General features: G+C 44.8%; 1 protein-coding gene across 5 annotated transcripts in view; it reads left to right on the top strand.

Moving 5' to 3' along the window:
- The window catches only part of LOC106024817, a 46,599-nt gene extending 32,134 nt beyond the window's left edge, over positions 1-14,465 (top strand). For 2 of the 5 annotated variants that reach the window (XM_013139287.4, XM_034289113.1), the window contains exons 2-4: positions 3-140; positions 8,055-8,185; positions 8,502-14,465. In XM_013139287.4, coding sequence (XP_012994741.3) covers positions 3-140; positions 8,055-8,185; positions 8,502-13,527 — 5,295 coding nt within the window. In that variant the 3' untranslated portion in view covers positions 13,528-14,465. The other 3 variants (XM_013139288.4, XM_020040770.3, XM_020040769.3) reach the window with 3 other exon arrangements.
- Positions 14,466-21,505: the final 7,040 nt, after the last annotated feature.

The following is a 21,505-nucleotide window of genomic DNA, read 5'->3' as shown; positions in this document are numbered from 1 at the left end:
AGGACCATGGCGAGAGGGCAGCAGGTGCAGTGGAGGATGATGGGAAGTCAAGTTTCTTCTGTCAGCTGTGTGAGAAACAGTATCTGAGACACCAGGAGTATGACAACCACATAAACTCCTACGACCATGCACACAAACAGGTAACACACACACACAGACAGACAAACGTGCAGGATCCCCAGCCTCCTACACACTCACACGTATCTTGTCTTCCAGTCTCATCCCACACTGAGAAACAGAAAATGAAAGCTTTTACTTACTTTTCATTGTTCTGAACACGAATTACAGCTGCCCGGAGTTAAAAAGCTTTGTTGTAGCCAGCAGCAAAGACATGAAACAAAATACAGGATAGGAGCAGTACAGAGACTATTATAGCCATTGGCATTGTACCCATACACACACCACACACCACACACGCACACACATACGTGCATGTGTACCCACACACATCACACACCACGCACATACATACATGCATGTGTAACCACACACACCACGCACATACATACAGTACATATGTACATGTGTACCCACACACACCACACACGCACACCACGCACATACATACATGCATGTGTACCCACACATACCACACACACGCACATACATACATACATGTGTTCCCACACACACCACACACACCACGCACATACACACAATACATACATACATGTGTACCCACACACACCACGCACATACATACAGTACATACGTACATGTGTACCCACACACACCACGCACATACATACAGTACATACGTACATGTGTACACCACGCACATACATACAGTACATACGTACATGTGTACCCACACACACCACGCACATACATACAGTACATACGTACATGTGTACCCACACACACCACACACACCACGCACATACATACAGTACATACGTACATGTGTACCCACACACACCACGCACATACATACAGTACATACGTACATGTGTACCCACACACACCACGCACATACACACAGTACATACATACATGTGTACCCACACACACCACGCACATACATACAGTACATACGTGCATGTGTACCCACACACACCACACACATACCCACAGTACATACGTACATGTGTACCCACACACACCACGCACATACATACAGTACATACGTACATGTGTTCCCACACACACCACACACATACACACAGTACATACGTGCATGTGTACCCACACACACCACACACACCACACACATACCCACAGTACATACGTACATGTGTTCCCACACACACCACACACATACATACATGCATGTGTACCCACACACACCACACACACCACACACATACCCACAGTACATACGTACATGTGTACCCACACACACCACACACATACATACATGCATGTGTATCCACACACACCACACACACCACACACATACATACGTACATGTGTACCCACACACACCACACACATACATACATGCATGTGTACCCACACACACCACACACATACATACAGTACATATGTACATGTGTACCCACACACACCACACACATACATACGTACATGTGTACCCACACACACCACACACATACATACATGCATGTGTACCCACACACACCACACACACCACACACATACATACAGTACATATGTACATGTGTACCCACACACACCACACAAGATGAACTTTTAGAAGAGAGAGGGCGAGCTGTATTGTATGAATATATATATATATATTTTTTTTTAAACCATTTGTGCCCGGCTCTTTTGTTGTATGTGATTCAGAGGCTGCATATAGATATAAACACACAGAAGGTTCATGTTAGATTTCATTGTACCCTGATGAAGACAGTGTGTCTGTCGAAACGTTGGTCTTATTAAAAAAATGATATGCATTTGAGTTTAGTGTGTGCAGCTTTTTCATTCATTTTGTTTCCATTCCGTACCTTTTAGCCAGCACCTCGTCAACTAAGGTGTGCGTTTCTTCTACTTTTATCCTGTGTGAAATAAACATGTTGTTATTTTATAAAACCTCAGAATAGTGCCAGTGAATGTCGATTGCAAGGGTAATTTAGTGGTATGCAAAAATATATATATTGAAAATTAAGTGCAGTTGTATGTTGTAATATACAATGGTTTTCTTCCTTTTATGAATGAACATTTGAAAAATAAAATGTAGAGTTTTTATTTTTTTTTTTTTTATTTTTTTTTACTTTAAAACATATAATACTGAGTTAAAGAATGGGTTACCACAGCAACATGCTTACTTATAACAGACTGATAACATACTGACTACACAAAAATGATATAGTTCACATATTCACTACATTCCGATTACACACTGATTACAAACTGATTTCACATTTATTACGTGCTGACTAATCCCTAATTTTGAAATGCCTACATCTTGATTACATACTGACTACACACTGATTACATACTGACTGCAAACTGATACATACTGACTACACACGAATATATACTGACTACACACTGATACATACTGACTACATGCTGATTACATAATGACTACACACTGATACATACTGACTACATGCTGATTACATAATGACTACACACTGATTACATACTGACTACATGCTGATTACATAATGACTACACACTGATTACATACTGACTACACACTGATTACATACTCACTACAAGCTGATAACATACTGACTAAACACTGATTACATATTAACTACACACTGATTACATACTCACTACACGCTGATTACATAATGACTACACACTGATTACATACTGACTACACACTGATTACATACTCACTACAAGCTGATAACATACTGACTACACGTTGATTACATACTGACTACACACTGATTACATATTCACTACACACTGATTACATACTGACTACACACTGATTACTTACTGACTACACACTGATTACATACTGACTACACACTGATTACATACTGACCACATGCTGACTACACACTGATTACATACTGACTACACACTGATTACATACTGACTACACACTGATTACATACTCACCACATGCTGATTACATACTGACTAAACACAGATTACATACTGACTAAACACAGATTACATACTGACTAAACACTGATTACTTATTAACTACACACTGATTACATACTCACTACACGCTGATTACATACTGACTACACGCTGATTACATATTCACTACACGCTGATTACACACTGACTACACACTGATTACATACTGACTGCACACTAATTACAAACTAACCACATGCTGATTACATACTGCCTACACGCTGATTACATACTGACTACACGCTGATTACATATTCACTACACGCTGATTACACACTGACTACACACTGATTACATACTGACTGCACACTAATTACAAACTAACCACATGCTGATTACATACTGCCTACACACTGATTACATACTGACTACACGCTGAATACATATTCACTACACGCAGATTACACACTGACTACACACTGATTACATATAGACTGCACACTGATTACATACTCACCACATGCTGATTACATACTGACTACACGCTGATTACATACTGACTACACTCTGAATACATACTGACTACACACTGATTACATACTGACTACACACTGATTACATACTGACTACACACTGTTAAATACTGACTGCACACTGATTAGGTTATGACTACACACTGATTCATTCTTCACACAGGCAATTCTATTCTTTGTCCTACAGTCACTGACTGATCCCCACTTTCTATGATTGGCACATGTGCTGACACACACACACACACACACACACACACACACACAGCTAGATTGAGTTAATTGTTTATTCAGTATGAATTTCAGTAGGAATATGATTAATAAGAGACCAGCGTTTGGCATCAAAGACTCAAAGCTCCTTACTGCATGCTGCCTACACACACCCACACCTATGAGCACACACACCTCCACACACACCCACACCTATGAGCACACACACCTCCACACACCTACCTATGAGCACACACACCTCCACACACCTACCTATGAGCACACACACCTCCACACACACACCTATGAGCACACACACCTATGAGCACACACACCTATGAGCACACACACCTATGAGCACACACAACTCCACACACACACACACCTATGAGCACACATACCTCCACACACACACACCTATGAGCACACACACCTCCACACACACACACCTATGAGCACACATACCTCCACACACACACACCTATGAGCACACACACCTCCACACACACACACCTATGAGCACACACACCTATGAGCACACACACCTCCACACACACACACCTATGAGCACACACACCTCCACACACACACACCTATGAGCACACACACCTCCACACCCACAACCACCAGTGTAGACATGCACACATGTATACCTTCTCTCTCACACACACACACACACAAACACAGCAGTGGAGTACATCAAAGCTTTCTCCAGTGAGCTGGCAGTAGGATGTTAAGTAGTGAGTGATAACACACAGAGACATTCGTTTGTGTTCAAATCACCACAGATTAACCTGAGAAACGTGAACGTGTGTGTCTGTGCGCGGGTTCTTGGATTAACAGTTTGAGTTTATCTGACATTTATTAGAAGCTGTGGGAGGGCTGAAGTTGAGAGCGTGCATGAATACATGAGTGCTCATTTGAGTGTCAAGCCGTGCCTTTTGGGTTTATGTGATGCTGTTCCAGAGGAAATAGAGATGATATAGCTGGAGAAGGAGGCGGAGGGAGGGGGTGACTGAACAACCTGTCAGACAGGGATGCAGGAAATAACCAGCTATTAGAATTTACTGTAAGTTGTGTTTCTTAATTAACTCATGGATGTGTTGTTAGACTGAATGTATACTGGGAGGTATATCTAATCATCACCAACTAGTGAGAGAAAGAGAGAGAAATGGAGAGAGTGCAGGAGAGAGAGAACAGAGGGGCAGGAAAGAGTGAGAGGTTGATTGAATACAGAGGAGCGAAGGAACCATTGTCAGACACCTTCCATCCTTCTGCAGCCTGAAGACAGAAACACACAGATACATACACACACACACACACACACACACACACACACACCTCTACCTGCCAAGTTGCAGATAAAGGCAGGATGAAAAAGTATTGAAAAAGGAAAGTGTAATAAGAGAGAGCGAAACATGAATCACTGTTTCCCTGAAAGAGCTGGCACACCTGAGGAATCAGACAGATGGGGAGGAGACACACAAACAGGGCAGCGTGTCTGTCTGTTGATGCTCATGATACAGGGATCCTGCTTGCTGTGCTTCCGTGGCAGTTCTAGAGGTTTCTACGGAGTTAGAGGTGAGTTCTAGGGTCGTCTTATAAAGAACATGCGCAGAACATAAAAACCAGGAGCCTTCTGAGTGTCAGAGCTGTCTGAGACACTTTTCAGTCTTTTTACAAGGTGGTAATTAGAAGCACTATTTAGGGTATAAAGCATCCTGCCCATCTAATGGAACATTTGGATAAAGACAAATCAGAAACATTCCAAGACAGTTCCATTTTAATGAGTTGTAGGCATGTTTGAGTTCTCGATTAGTGCCGTTAATGTGTCTTCTTCAGTAATCGGATAATCTCTTCCGTGTCTCACTAGTGAATTTAATGGAGCATTTCAATAAATAGTATTATTATAGGGATTGCTTTCCCTAATAATCTTCTGTTGATCAAGTCCAGATTAAAGGAAATAACGGCAAAGGTCAAAAATGTGTCTAAAACGAAGTCGTTGTACCTGTCAAAGGGCTCATCACTCTCAGTCATTCTCTGTGCTCCAGTGAGGCTCACTTCAGCTTCCCCCTAAATGAAGCACATCTGGGTGAAGTACCTAAACGTTCAGTCATAGCAACAATAAAACATAGTTCAGTCATAGCAACAATAAAACATAGTTCAGTCATAGCAACAATAAAACATAGTTGAAGCCCAATCAATTGAGATATTGGGCTTATACAGTACATTAAATGTGATGTGTTTGAGTCTCGGGTTCACAATCTTACCATATCAGACATCTCTGCCGAAGAAATGAGGAAATACAGCACTGTGCAATAGTCTTTTAGGCACCCGAATGTCAAACTAAGGCCATTTATCTGGGTAGTGTTTTCTTATTTTTTGTAAATACATATAAATACATTATTGTTATATATATATATATTTTTTTTTACTTACTATCCATATAAATTACTTTGACTTTCAGGTGCCTACGATTTTTGCACAGTATTTTCTAATGCGTTCTGTGCTCCTCATTGGCATAATCACAACATGACACTCTTCTTAGCGGTAAAACTATATGCTTGCAATCTCTAACAGTGATAGTGTGTTATCATCTCTGGCTCCAGTCTGTGGAAAAGTACCACATCTGTGTTTTGAATGAAGAATGAGGAGTTCCCACGTTCGTAGCTCTGTACATGGACAGTACACTGCACGAATACACAGTGTCCACAGGGCAGCTATTTCCTCATGTCTCGGCAGAGATCACAGAAAAGGTAAGATTGTGAACCCGTATGTATATGCCAGGTCCCTCTGTAGATTTTGATTTTTTTTTATGTTTCCTATTTTTGGCTCAGTATTCCAAATGTTGATTTGAATCAAACAATTATCACAAGGTTAAAATATAGATTCTCAGCTTTTATTTAATTGTATTTATGTACATACTGGTTTCACTATTTGGAAATGATAACGCCATCTTTTTTGGAATGTTCCTGTGAACCATAAGTATTGGCAGAGATTAATATCATATGTTAAATACTTACTATGTTTTTTCTTTTAGTGACATATCCTTTTCATGCAATTACTGCCTAGATCTCAGCAGAGGCAGAAGACTTGTACTGCAGCCATCTGCAGTTTCTGTTTGTCGCTGTCTGAGGTATTTTTGCTTAAGTCGCCACTTCACTGCATGAAAGGCATGTAAAATTGGGATTAAATCTGAAGATTTATGTTCAACAGTCAGGAATGTTCGACTTTTTGGCCCTTAGTCACCATGGCAGTATGTTGGGAGACATTGCCTGTTTCTGATCTATTTTTCAGATTGTTCAGCTTCAACATGGCTTACATGACTTTCACTGACACCTCTTTGATCCTCATGTTTACAGACACCAGTCGAAGGCTAGAAGGCAATCTCAAAGCCTAAAATCAAGACTAGACACTGCCAGCCCTCATGTAGTATGTCTGAACAAATTATGTGACGAAACACACCTCAGTAACCAGAAACAACTGCTCAGACTATTGTCCCAGTACTTTTGGTACCCTGTACCCAGTAGGAGCAATAAATAGAAAAAGTGTAGTAATTTACAAATGGTGAAACAAACAACCTCTTATAAAAGCTGAGAATCCGTTCCATTTCCAAACCAAACTCAGAGTATAGAGCCACAAAGAGAAATAATGTGCTGTATATCAGAATCAATTGGACTTCAATTTTCTTTTTTGCTGTGACAAAACATGACTATTTTTTAGCTGGCTGTCATTTATCCACAACGTTCTATCTAGTGGTTCAGTGAGTTGGGATCTATATGGCCTTGTCATGTAAGCCCTGCAATAGTTGTACCTCGCTCTCCCTAAGTGAGAGAGCTTCACAGTTTGACAGACAGTCCAATAATGACTTAGAGGGATTTATAAACCTAGACATATTTTGAAAATGCTGACGTTATTCTTCTTTAATGTGACAGATGGTCGCTGACATCTCAAGTGATGATTGAAGCCTTGATACATGGCAGCCTGCTCAGATCCTGTAATCTGACTAGGATTTAGACAGACAGAAACACTAATCATCATTAGGCTCATGACACTCTTACTACTCAATCACCACCATTCTCCCTGTCATTCCATTTCTGTGGCAGATGATTTAGAAACCGCATTTTTCTCTCCAGCAGAGCTGCATTAGTCTGTGAAAACACACTTCTGATTGATACACACTGCACACTCAGAGATGTGCAGCAACCAACTGATCTCCCAGTTCTTCTCACCCTCCGTGTGTCTGCTTTATCCCACAGAGAGGACTTAAATAGTTTCCACACAAAGCAGACACACACACACACACACACGCATGCACGCAGACACACACACACTGACCCTCTCCTCACCTCCCTGTAGAGGCTAAAGGAGTTGAAGCAGAGGGAGTTTGCTCGCAACGTGGCGTCTAAGACTTGGAAAGACAAACGCAAGCAGGAGAGAGCTCTGAGACGCCTTCACAAACTAGCACTGATACGACAACAGACACACAGGTAAGACGGAACACCGGTAGGTAGATGTTTCTAAGACAAGCTGCTAAGGGAATGTTTTTGACAAACACAGTGTACACATGATGGTCCTCAGCATGATGGATGGAAGACGCGCTGGCCTAGATACTGTGGCATAGGCTGAGTTAATATAACATCAACACTCGGTAATATGCACATAAAAATGCCTGACATTTTCACTTTTTTTCCTGTTTGTTCTGTTCTTTGCTGTTCTCTGCTCTGCTGTCCTCTTCAACCCTCTCCCCGACTCTGCCTGTCGTATCTTGTCTCCTACTCTCCTCTGCTCTCCTCTCCCATGCAGGGTACCAGGCCAGGTTGTTAGGTTCAAAGGCACAGTGAGAGCTGAGATCCGGCATCCAGAGACACCATGGAGAGAGAGAGACTATAGACAACGAGGCCTTCCTGTGACCCTACCCGTTACCCAGTCCCAGATTAACCCTATCAGCTCCCGGAGAGAGAACAAGTATCCCCGACTCCAACCTAAGCCAGTCTCCCCATGTCAAGCCCACCTTTCCCACCAAAAGGATTCTAATCAAACAGCTATCCACCTTGGAGGGCCCTCCGACTGTAGATGTGAGCCCTGTTGGGAGAGTCCCCAGCCTTTCCTGCATTGTTCCCCCCAGGACACTGCCTCTCCATGGGGTCGAGACAAAGGCAGGGTTGGGGTCTCCTTCTGTTTTTCCAAGAGAGGCCAAAAGCTAGAGCCGTGTGCCTCCGTCTTCTCAGACCAGGAGGAGGATGAGGGGAGAGGAGGACAAATGAAGGAGAAGAACAAGGAGCTGCATCCGTGTCACCCAGACAACGCGTTGCCAGGGCAACCAGCCAACGGCCTTCACCCCGGAAACAAGACAGAACCTTCAGGCAGGAGAGCGGGGGAGGACAGACGAGAAGAGAGGGGAGGGGAGGAGACAGAGGGGTCTTCTGCTAATCAGCTCCCAGGTTGTTCTTCCCAAATGGCCCGACTGAGAAAAACAGCCCAGAACCCCGGAGACAGGACAGCAGGGAAGAGAGAGGAGAGGGAGGAGGGCAACAGGGGTGAAGAACACAGAGAACATAAGAGGAATCCCATGTCTTCTTACATCCACGTGGTTGCCAGAGATGGATTCACACATCTTAGATGGCCTTTAGGAGTGGTGCATTTTACCACAGTTAAACCCCAGCTCTCCTACAGTTGCAAGTCCACACACTGGAGAACCCACACCAACCCACTGCAGAGAGGGCCTGAAACCCACACCAACTCACTACAGAGAGGGCCTGAAACCCACACCAACCCATTGCAGAGAGGGCCTGAAACCCACACCAACCCACAACAGAGAGGGCCTGAAACCCACACCAACCCACTGCAGAGAGGGCCTGAAACCCACACCAACCCACTGCAGAGAGGGCCTGAAACCCACACCAACCCACTACAGAGAGGGCCTGAAACCCACACCAACCCACTACAGAGAGGGCCTGAAACCCACACCAACCCACTGCAGAGAGGGCCTGAAACCCATACCAACCCACTGCAGAGAGGGCCTGAAACCCACACCAACCCACTGCAGAGAGGGCCTGAAACCCACACCAACCCACTACAGAGAGGGCCTGAAACCCACACCAACCCACTGCAGAGAGGGCCTGAAACCCACACCAACCCACTACAGAGAGGGCCTGAAACCCACACCAACCCACTACAGAGAGGGCCTGAAACCCACACCAACCCACTGCAGAGAGGGCCTGAAACCCACACCAACCCACTGCAGAGAGGGCCTGAAACCCACACCATCCCACTGCAGAGAGGGCCTGAAACCCACACCAACCCACTAGAGAGAGGGCCTGAAACCCACCTCGGTCACACCAACCCCAAACAAAACATTCCCAACTGTTGTCTGACAGACACTAAACACAACCTCCCCAACCGCTGTCTGACCGTTCCTAAAAACAACGATCCCAACTGCTGTCAAACCAAGTCACTCTGTGATTCAAGCAACACTCGCTGTCAAGCCCACCAATCAATAAGGATGCCGCAGAGAGGTGCAGAGGAGTCAAAAGCATTCAGGGTGTCTAGATCCCAGCCTCTTCTGGAAGGCACTGAAAAGGTAGCATCCATAAAAGACCTTTATACGGAAACCGGAGAGAAAGATGAAGGAGTCACACACTCTTCATCCTGTTATGTTCTACAGAAGACAAAGGCACTTGGAGTGACAGCAGCCTCCCAGGAAGAAGCAACAAACCAAGAGATTAGAGGTGAATCTGGGTTCACAACGCCTGTAGGAGAGGCAATGAACCGCCCCCTCTTTGAAAGCGACGAACGTGTTCACGGTGACAACGCTCACGCAATCCCCCACAATCCCAAAGTTGGCAGATTACGGAGACGTGTGGGACAGGGAGGAGAACAAGCCATCAGAACCTCCAGGACCAAATCTGAGGCTGTCATCCGGCCCAGTACCGCGGCGTGTGTGCGCGCAAGTGAGGTGAGGTGTGTGTGCACTCACGCTGCCAACTCCTGCACACACTGCGTGGGCGGTTTGGTAAGAACCCAGACAAACATGTCACGAAAAGGAAATGACGGCACAAAGAGGAGGCGGAGGGAAGTGAGAGATGATGGGACAACAAACGAGTGCCAAGGTAAGAAGCAGCGTCTTAGAAGCGTCATAACCTCAGTTTCCTCTCAGTGTGACGGAAATAGGAGACAGGACAGGGACGGAGGGGGATACGGAGACGGGGGAACCAAACGGGGTAAAAAGACCCACAGAAAGAGGGTAAGGAGGAGGCGGGCTGAGACTACACACCTGGCGGGGAAGCGTGACTCCGAGGCTGTACCCTGCTTTCACAGTCACAGGCCTCTGAGGAGTCACAGCAGAGACCGACATCATTTTGACTCCGCCTCCCTGTACAGCACGGCGCAGAGAGCCACGGAGAGGACAGAGCACCACAGCACAGGGGCTCTGCGGTATGGAGAGGCAGACAGGGCAGGACAGGAGGGGCGGCCATTCTGCTGGAAGTCAGAATCCTCTCTGTGTTCTACTTCTGGATTTCAGTGGGAAAGGGGTCAGGACCTAGAGGCAGTGGGAGGTCCCGATGGTTATGGCTGTGGTTACCATGATGACATGCCTGGCAACATTACCTGCAGCCCAGTGAGGAGGAGCTTAGACACCCACAGGACATATGTGAATAGGAAGAAGTGTTTGGAGAGGGAGAATAAAGAGTGGAACAAGGCACAAAGGGGGATGAGGGAGAGTTGGGACGAAGGGAGTAAAAAAAGGGGGAGCGGGGAGAGGGGCAGTAGAAAGAGGAGGTGCAGAGAGAGGGGCAGTAGAAAGAGGAGATGCAGGGAGATAGCCAGTAGAAAGAGGAGGTGCAGGGAAAGGGGCAGTAAAAAGAGGAGATGCAGGGACACGGCCAGTAGAAAAAGGAGGTGCAGGGTGACCAGTAGGAGGCAGTGTTGGGTATCAATGAAATCAGGCCCTGGAGAAGTCAGTGGAGGGGCCTGGTGGAGGTATCCCTGGACACCCAGTCATGGGGAGGGAGAGGGACAGATCTGGGACAGGGGATGGAGGTCTAGTCCTGGGGAGGGAGAGGGACAGATCTGGGACAGGGGATGGAGGTCTAGTCCTGGGGAGGGAGAGGGACAGATCTGGGACAGGGGATGGAGGTCTAGTCCTGGGGAGGGAGAGGGACAGATCTGGGACAGGGGATGGAGGTCTAGTCCTGGGGAGGGAGAGGGACAGATCTGGGACAGGGGATGGAGGTCTAGTCCTGGGGAGGGAGAAGGACAGATCTGGGACAGGGGATGGAGGTCTAGTCCTGGGGAGGGAGAGGGACAGATCTGGGACAGGGGACCAGAGGACTGTAGCCCAGACAGACACACCTGGAGCAGCACAGAGAGTTGGGAGGACAGCTGGGAGGACCAGAGGTCCTCTGAAGGTAGAGAGAGCTGGGGTAGATGGGAGCAGAGACATAGACTCAGCACAGAGTGTTTTCGTTTGGAACGGGTTTCCAGACGCCCTGACCTCAGAAACAGCCCCTGGCCTGACTCCATCCCTGCCTGGCTGCCCCGCTGGCCCAGCCCTGGCTCCTGTAGCAGCAGCACCAGCGTGTCGGAGTTAAGTGGGGGGTGGAGTAACGTCAGCTCTTGCTCGGGGCTTATTCTGTCTGGGTTGCCCGGGCCAGCACCGTCTCCTTCACCCATCAAAGAGAAACGCAAAGCCCCCAGCTTCGCACCAACGCCTCACAGACCCTCGCCCAGCACAGATACCAGCTGTTCACAGGCCAAGAGCCCCAGCCCCACCACACAGCCCACACAGCTCCCAGACAAGGAGGCCAAACCCCCCCCCCAGCCCAGAGAGGGGAACCCCAGGAGAAATCTTCTACTGCCACTGATTGGAAAACTACCAGGCATCAGGAAAGGAGCTAAGAGACGAGGGGCAGAGAGAAAGAGGGAGGGCCCTGAACAAACAGACAATCAGGACCACAACCAAGGGAAGGAGACCAGGGAGAAGGAAGCCGTTCCTAAAGGTCAACCCTCCCCTCGACCCCTATCATCTCAGAGCCCTGCCTCACTGCAGCAGGGAGACGCGCCCCCGACTGCCCTGAAATCACATGCTGCTGTGACCTCATATCCTGTCCAAGCTTTAACTCACAGGGGTCATGGGTCACAAAGCCCCTCCCCTCCAGAGGCTCAACAGCCAATCAGCTTTAGCGCTGAGGATATGGACAAGTATCGCTGTCTGCAGGAGCAGGCCCGAGAGCATATGCAGAGGCTGCTACAGGAGACGGAGACACACAGACACCTGACCACTTCAGAGTCTTACACGCACACCGCACACAGACACGCAACCTCCTCCACAGAGTCAAACACACACCCTGTATCCAGACACCTTTACACGCACACAAACATGACAAACACCCAAGAGCAGGGCGCGCACTCTCAGTTCCTGCAGAATTCCCTGGAGCTAGACACGCACCCCTTCCAAACACACCTCACACCCACACACCCGATCCTCCCCCCTCCTCCTCGTGCCCCCGTCCCCTCCCCCCAGCCTCCACCCACCCTTCAACATTTCATTCTACACAGCGACTTCACCATAGCACTCTCGTCAGCATCCTCCTCCGGTCTCCCTGGCGACACTCCCCTCCCTCATCACCTGTCTCTCCTACATCCCCCTCTCCCCCACCCTCCGTTATCTGTTCCCACCATCTTCCCCGCCATCCAACTCTCTCATCCACTTCTTCATGTCCTCCCTCCCCCAGTTGCCTTCCATCCCTCCCCCGTCACCCTGTGCCCCCTGACACCCCCGTACCCACAGAGTCTTTGGCCGTTACACTTTCAACAAAAAGCCTTGTGATAATATCAAACAGTAATTAACAACATGCCATGTTAATGACTCCTGGACCGTAATGACCCCCTACACTATAATATGCCACAATATTTTCCGAATATGTGTCTGCTTGTGTTTGTATGAGTGCATGCTGTGCGGGTGCATGTGTGCGTCTGTACACAGAGAGAGAAGACCTGTTTCATCTTTCTCGTTTCCCCCTCTCCCCATTCAAGTCTGAATCAAGGGAAACGATGCACCTGTTATTCAGACTAGCTGGCTTCCTCTCATCTCTCTGTTTCTCTCTGAACGGTAGACAGACCGGCTCTCTTTTGAAGTACCGTAACACTTTTGATCACGTCGACCAAATCATATTGGTCATATGCGCCAAATACAACAGGTGTAGACATTTGCTTACTGGCAATTTGCCAACAATGCAGGGTTAAAAAGTATGATTAATAAGAGAAATAAATACAGAGTCAATTCTATAGTTAGGTTATATACAGGAATGGCCAGTCGATAGTACAAGTCATAGGGTGGTGGTATAATCTAGTTTCATGTAGGAATGTATACTGGCCATAGGGGAAAGGTGGTTAGGCATCAGGGTAAAGAATAAGCTGAGCAGCAGCTGTGTGTATGAAAAAGAGAGAGGGAGAGGAAGGTGACAGAGAAAAGGGGAGAGGGACTTTTGAAAACAAATGATTTCTGAGAACGGTGAAATCTAAAAAAATATTTATATTTTATATAGGTTAGTGGAGCATTTGTACAAAAGGCATCAATCACATTAAAAGCATCATATCCATCCATAACTTTAACAGGGAATACTGTAAAATGCAATAACATCTTCCCATATATTTGATGTACAATGTTATGTAAATACTGTATATGTGCTCTTCCCACTGAGGGATGGACCGACTGAGACTGCCTGTAATATATGGCAATGGGACAATAAAAGACTGTGAAAGAAACAGCCCTCTGTCTGCCTTACACTGTAATGCCCTGTGTGCATAGCACAGTGTCCGCTCCAGACACACACATGCAGGCACAGATGAACACAAACGTGCACACATGCGCAGACATGCATGAGGTCTCAGTAGACTACCCACTGCTTCGAGATAATTGATTGATCTGACCTCTGTGGGAGCGTTAGGAGACTCCTTGGGGCAGTACACTGTCACACTTTACTGCTCTGTGAATGAATGGGGAACCAAGCAGACTAGGCCTCGTTTCCCGAATACTTCAGCAAGATGTGTGATTGGTGAAAAACGGGGGATGGCAGAAAATGTAATTGGGCGACCTGTGAAAACGCAGCAATGTTTTATGGAAATAGCATGGTTTTCTATATCTTTAATCCCATTATGCTTGCAAAACTTTAGGAACTTTACGTCTTATTTCACTGCGCTGGTGGTGAGTTGTGGTTTAACTTGGTCATTAGCCAAGTGGCTGAATGGAGACGGGCCATCGTAGCGTTAGCTTTATGTCTACCTTGACTAGTCAAAGAACAGCCTTGCATACATTTTCTGTCCTGTGCATGTCAATTTCACCTCTCTGCTTTCGTTAGGTGCACAACTTTATGACCTGTATTGCCCATCTTCACGATTTGTTTTTAAATTAATGGCGTTGTACTAATATTGTTAGCATTCTGGTAATGGAACCCATTAGTCTTTTCTCTGTGATGGGAGCAGGATCAACGTAATGACAACATCTGGATACTGCCCAATCGTCACCGCAGGGTCTCAGTAATGAGCTCCAGCATCTCCTCTTTATGACCCCGTGTGTGTGTGTGTGTGTGTGTGTGTACTCTCGATCCATCTCCACAGGACAGCAGATCAAACAGACTCAGTGAAATCCAGAGCAGCAATAATTAACAGCTAGTACAGGATCAAACCTCTCATCTTAAACACAAACACACTCACATTTAGAGCACTGATCATGTGGATGTTTCAAAATGATGTTGCTTCAGTCTGCCCTCAATCCTCCCCTATCATCTGTCACACACACACACACACACACACACAATCATTATTATTCAAGGGAAGCGGCTAGTGATGCTGAATCCAAAGCTTAACTTTGAGTTGGACTCTCTAATGGTGAGACAGCATGTGACGCAGGGAAGCACTGGGGAAAATGGACGTGAACAGCCTATATCAACAAGAACACACCTATACACCCTGGGATGAGGCCCGCTAGGAATCATGATGTCACAGAACTGCCTGCTTTATATCCGTGACTGCTTCAATCTTTATTACTTATATCAAATCCTTGGAATATGTGTGTGTGTTGCTGGTGATTTACTATCGGGAACAGGCTGTTTCCAAAGGGAATGACTTCCGTGGCTTAATGATGTGTAAAAACAGAGGTGACTTACATTCCACTGTCTGTGACTACAGTGTGTAGCAGTCAGACGGGAGGTGTAACTCTAAGACACCATGGCTAATTGGCTAGTTATGTTATCTTTAAAACACAGCGGTTTCCGCTGAATATTACTGAGCTCACGTACACATACACACGCAATGATGACAATGCAGTCACACCACCCTCCCAATCACCCCCCCCCCCCCTTCCATGAGAAACAGAGAGCAGGCGCCATTAGACAGAGGTATTGACAGAATTGTGAGATCAATAATGAATGGCAATCCATTTTGTGAGAGTTCATTGTGAGAGTTAATGAGTTTCTGCTTAGAGACCGAGGTTGCCTCCTTTCCACTGACTGTTGAGAATAGAGGGAGGAAACTTTCTAAAATTACCAAAGTATTTTCACTGATGCTTTGACAGACAGATGGGAGGCTTCTGAGCCTTTCATGAATACAGCAATCAGCGGTACTACTTTGGGGACAGTGCGTGTCATATTCATCTGAAAGGATATTGGCTTTGATACACCATTTTTCTCCCTCTCATATAGACAAACACAGGGAGACAGCCAGAAGGTTATAGACATTTTGTATTCATTTTTAGATTTTCATTGTGTCCTCATCATCCCATCAGTGACAGCATAATTAACTCAGTTATTAACCACCTACAAACAGGCATGCCATCATCAAGAATGAAAAAACAGGAAAATTTACCACAGACAATTTTGGGGAACTATTAGTGTCTAGCCCGAAATTCCTGTTTGACTACCCCCACCCCAAGGACAGCAGGCCTGGACAAAAAACGCGCGCACACACACTAAAAAAAACATATGATACAAACTAACACAATGTTCAGTTCAATTCAATTTGTTATGAAAACAACAGAAGTATTCTAATCTGTTAATCCAGGGTTATGCCCTGTCCCACAGGCCTAATGTTCTGATTAATAAGAAACACACCTACACAATGACATCTGCAGTCTGCACTGCACACACCCATGCATTCTCACACACACACACGTATCCCCAAGCAAAACACACTGTAATCAGCAGTCATCATCTAAACCACAGCTCTCTCCCACAGGCTGGATAATAATCAGTCTCGGGATCTCAGATAACATCCTATCTTAGCCCTGTGGGAATTCTTCAAAGAGACGAGGTGCTGTGTTGTGTTAGTTAACAGGCGTGAAGAGGTACCTAGCTGTGTGTGTTTTACCATGGTTTGTTTATCTCTGTCTCAGATCTCAGAAGTGTTTAACAGTGTGTAAAGAGTAAAGTAGGGTAGAGTGGTGTCAATGGACTAGAACAGGGGTTGGCAAAAGTATCCAAATACAGTATACTAAAATTATTAACAATTCAGCAAAATATGTTTAGTTTTTGTAATATTTTTTCCAAATTCGCCATGAATCAAAAAAGAGACTTTATTCAATACACAGTCAAGTGTATGACATGGTAATTTTGAATACATCTATCTTTTGTTGTTTTTTTGTGGTAAATTCAGTTTACTAATTATTGCTTACAATAATTTGTATTAGGTTCCAGCCTCCCGACCACCAGTTTTGGAACAAATCATCTACAGCCGAATCTAGTTATCAACAAAAAGTAGATGATTCAACAACCTTGACCTTAGTTTTATTGATATTGTTTTAACATTGCTTAATGGTTACTGTTACTGTTACTGTTCAATACTTGGCATTACATGTCAACCTCCTTCAGAAATACAGTTCTTAAAAGGTATATAAAAGGTATATCACCATGACTATATGTGACCACACTTTGTCTTAGACATATCACAATAAGGTTCACCTTCAATCTCTAAGTAAATATACACTTACTCAGAATTATATTTGGTGTGATGCAGCTGCTAACAGTAGACAACATACGAGCCAGTATACATGATATACACACAATGTACACTACTGTTCAAAAGTTTGGGGTCACTTAGAAATGTCCTTGTTTTTTTAAAGAAAATAACATCAAATTGATCGAAAATACATTGTAGACACTGTTAATGTTGGAAATGACTATTGTAGCTGGAAATGGCAGATTTTTGGCAGATTGTGTTTGTTAATCCAAGTTTTTCAAAGGCTTATTGAACATTATAAAACTCAGAAATATCAGCACAGCTGAAAATAAATGCCTTCTTTAGACAAGTATCAGCACTTTTGGGTTCAATTACCATCTAAAAATGTCCAGAAACAAAAAGCTTTCTTCTGAAACTCGCCAGTCTATTTTTGTTCTGAGAAAGTACAGCCATTCCATGTGAGAAATTGACAAAGATCTCGTACAAAGCTGCGTACTAGTCACAGAACAGAGCAAACTGGCTCTAATTAGAATAGAAAGAGTATTGGGAGGCCCCGGTGTATAACTGAGCAAGAGGACAAATACATTAGAGTGTGTAGTTTGAGAAAAAGATACCAGTCACAGGCCCTCAAATGTCAGCTTCATTAAATAGTACCCACAAAACACCAGTCTCAACATCAACAGTGAAGAGGTGACTTTGGGATGCTGGCCTTCTAGGCAGAGTTGCAAAGAAAAACCTCAGACTGGCCAAAAAAAGGAAAAGATTAAGATGGGCAAAAGAACACAGGCACTGGACAGAGGAAGATTGGAAAAATGTTATGGACAGACAAATCCAAGACTGAGGTGTTCGGATCACAAAGAACATTCATAAGATGCAGACCAAATGAACAGATGCTGGAGGAGTAGTTGACACCATATGTCAAGCATGTTGGAGGCAATGTGATGATCTTGGGGTGCTTTGGTGGTGGAAAAGTGGGAGATTTGTACAGGGTAAAAGGGATCTTGAAGAAGGAAGGCCATCACTCCATTTTGCAACACCATGCCATACCCTGTGAATGACACTTGACTGGAGCCAATTTCCTCCTACAACAGGACAATGACCCAAAGCACAGCTCCAAACTATGCAAGAACTACAGCTCCGGAAAATATTTAGACCACAGCAAATTTTTCTTTCCTTTCCAAAAAAGTCGAAAAGGAAGATTTTAAGTGAGGAACAGACAGGTTAAAATTAAGAGACCACTGCAAATTGAACACTTGGCCATAAGACGTGGCCATCAAGCCAGTCCAACTTGTGGGAGGTGCTATAGGAAGCATGATGTGGAATCTCTTCAGATTACCTCAACAAATTGACAGCTAGAATGCCAAAGGTCTGCAAGGCTGTAAGTGCTGCAAATAGAAGATTCTTTGATGAAAGCAAAGTTTGAGAACACAATCATTATTTCTTATAGGGATGTCACTTGAACCAATATTTCGGTACCAAAATTCTGAAAACATTACGGTACTCATTTTTGTACAGTACCGTAGGAACTGGGGATCCAAAACATGAAAGATGGCAGCGAGTGCAGCAGCAGCTCCGCCTCGACATGTCGAAAAGAAAAATAGAAAGAGACGTGAACTTTACGTTAATGGCAGATTAAGGTAAAGTTCACAATATAATAAATTCACAAAAAAACGACTATGCAAATGGTGCCTTCAAACTGTCGAGACTAAAGGAGGAATCACCTCCAACTTGGCGAAGCACCTCAAAGACAGATATGCAGATTTATTTAAATAATTCAAGGTGAGTGAGTTTCAATTAATGTTACACTTACGTATCCAAAGTATTATCCTTATCCTGAAATACACGGCACCTGCCTAATATTGTGTAGGTCCCTCTTTTGTAGAGGCATGAACTCCACTAGACCTCTGAAGGTGTGCTGTGGTATCTGGCACCAAGACGTTAGCAGCGGATCCTTTTAAGCCCTGTAAGTTGCGAGGTGGGGCCTCCATGGATTAGACCTGTTTATCTAGCACTTACCACATATGCTTGATTGGATAGAGATCTGGGGAATTTGGAGGCCATGTCAAGACCTTGAACTCGTTGTTGTGTTCCTCAAACCATTCCTCAACCATCTTTGCTTTGAGGCAGGGCGCATTATCCTGCTGAAAGAGGCTAATGCCATCAGGGAATACTGTTGCCATGAAAGGGGGCACATTGTCTGCAAAAGTGCTCAGGTAGGTGGTACGTGTCAAAGTAACATCCACATGAATGGCAGGACCCAAGGTTTCCCAGCAGAACATTGCCCAAAGCATCACACTGCCTCCGCCATCTTGCCTTCATCACATAGTGCATCCTGGTGTCATGTGTTCTCCTGGTAAGCGACGCACACACATCTGGCCATCCATGTGATGTAAAAGGAAAAGTGATTCATCAGACCAGGTCACCTTCTTCCATTGCTCCGTGGTCCAGTTCTAATGCTCACGTGCCCATTGTAGGTGCTTTCAGCAATGGACAGGGGTCAGGCATGGGCACCCTGACTGGTCTGTGGTTACACAACAACAAACTGCGATGCTCTGTGTGTTCTGAAACCTTTCTATCAGTACCAGCACTAACTTTTTCAGCAATTTGAGCTACAGTATCTCGTCTGTTGGATTTGACCACATGGGCCAGCCTTCGATCTCCACGAGCATCAATGAGCCTTGGATGCCCATGACCCTGTCACCGGTTCACCACTTTTCCTTCCTTGGACCTCTTTTGATAGGTACTGACCACTGCAGACCGGGAACACCCCACAAGGTCTACAGTTTTGGAGATGCTCTGACCCATTCATCTAGCCATCTCCATTTGGCCCTTGTCAAATTCGCTCATATCCTTACGCTTGCCCATTTTTCCTGCTTCAAACAACTCTGAGGACAGACTGTTGACTTGCTGCCTACTATATCCCACCCACTGACAGGTACCATGTTAATGAGATCAGTGTTATTCACTCCACCTTATTGTTTTAAATTCATATTTCCAGACTAATTGGGTGTCACCATCTCAGTAAATTTAAACTATTTCTTGCACTCTGAGCAGAGGGGTTAGTGTGTGTATCCTCTGCTGTTATCTTAAGTAGATGGGATTCATTGTTTTGTTTTCGTTTTTTACCGTGGTATTGAATTGGGTATCAAGAATCATGGAATTTCGTTGGTATTGGTATTAACTACTAAATTTCTGGTATCGTGACATCCCTAATTTCTAACCTTGTCAAAGACTATATTTCTTATTCATTTTGCTATATTTACTATTCAAACTCATTTCATGTGTTTTCATGGAAAAGTGACCACAAACTTTAGAATGGTAGTGTACATATAATGATATACAATGAGTGGTGGCCATATTAAATAGGACATGAGTGGCGAGTTCACAGTCCAAATTAGGTTCATGTGCGCAGCATGCTGTTTGTTTGGGTACTTTTGGCAGGTACTGTTAAAATATTTTGAAACTGTGTGTAATGGAACTACTATATACAGTTTCTTGAACTTGTCTAATAATCCCTTAAATGAAAGCTAGATAGACATGGAGCATCTACAATAAAAAAGGACAATTTTCATCTTAAATTGTTCAGAAACGTGTGTGTTTGTGTGTGTGCAACTATGTCTATGCTAAGTCACTCACCTCTGTTAACCATCTCTTCCTACACTATGCTTCAATAGAGTCCATGATGGAAAAACGTTGTTTGAACGTTAGTGAGCACCATCTGTGTATGGGTACTCTACAAGACGCGGCTCCCCTATCCCTCCTTCAGATTGGAATCTCTTTCTAATGTCAGTCTGGGTCACAAAAACTAAAATGTTAGGCAGTTGAGGAGAATAAGACCAAGGACAGCCCTGTTG

This window comes from Esox lucius, chromosome 20 (genome assembly GCF_011004845.1).
Source record: "Esox lucius isolate fEsoLuc1 chromosome 20, fEsoLuc1.pri, whole genome shotgun sequence".
NCBI lineage: Eukaryota > Metazoa > Chordata > Actinopteri > Esociformes > Esocidae > Esox > Esox lucius.
Note: the sequence above shows the minus strand (reverse complement) of the source record. Positions and strands in the feature narration are given on the sequence as shown.